Source organism: Aptenodytes forsteri, unplaced genomic scaffold (genome assembly GCF_000699145.1).
Source record: "Aptenodytes forsteri isolate BGI_AS27 unplaced genomic scaffold, ASM69914v1 Scaffold23, whole genome shotgun sequence".
NCBI lineage: Eukaryota > Metazoa > Chordata > Aves > Sphenisciformes > Spheniscidae > Aptenodytes > Aptenodytes forsteri.
In genome coordinates, this window is record NW_008796043.1 from 1,521,356 (window position 1) to 1,521,986 (window position 631).

The 631-nt window shown below is 57.2% G+C and overlaps 1 protein-coding gene across 3 annotated transcripts in view; it reads left to right on the top strand.

Moving 5' to 3' along the window:
* The first annotated feature begins 99 nt into the window (after window positions 1–99).
* The window catches only part of NOL4 (nucleolar protein 4), a 207,446-nt gene continuing 206,914 nt past the window's right edge, over window positions 100–631 (top strand). For all 3 annotated transcript variants that reach the window (XM_009285619.1, XM_009285620.1, XM_009285621.1), the window contains exon 1: window positions 100–366. In XM_009285619.1, coding sequence (XP_009283894.1) covers window positions 100–366 — 267 coding nt within the window. The remainder of the gene's footprint in view (window positions 367–631) is intronic.

Consider the following 631-nt stretch of genomic DNA (forward strand, 5'->3'; position numbering starts at 1 on the left):
GCCTGCCTGTGTGCGTGGGTCTGCGTGTGTCTGTGTGTGTGTCTGTGTGTGTGTGTGCGCCCCGGCGTGTGCATGTGTGCGTGTGTGTACTAGGAGATTATGGAGAGCGGCGACCGGGACATGTACCGCCAGTTTCAAGACTGGTGTCTCAGGACTTACGGGGACTCAGGAAAAACCAAGACGGTGACCCGTAAAAAATACGACCGGATCGTCCAGCTCCTGAACGGCTCCGAGTCGAGCTCCACGGATAATGCCAAATTCAAATTCTGGGTCAAATCTAAAGGCTTCCAGCTCGGCAACTCGGACGAGGTCAGTGGTGGTGCTGGAGGAGGGAAGCAAGTGCTGTACGTGCCAGTCAAAACCACGGTTAGTAGAGAATTGTCTTCCTTGTTCTATGTCGGCCGCTGCAGCCCGCTCCGGGAGCGAGAGGCACAGGGGGAGCCGCAGCCACAGTTCGCTCCTTCCGGCTCCTTCCTCCCTCTTCCCCCAAGTCATCATCACCATGTTGCGTTTGCCTGTCACATTATACACCGCCGAGGTCTTTGTGGGTCCTTTTATTTAAAGCGATCGTGCGCACAACACACCCTGCCGGGTCGGTGTCGTTCTCCTCCTCGTCCTCCTCGTCCCCCCG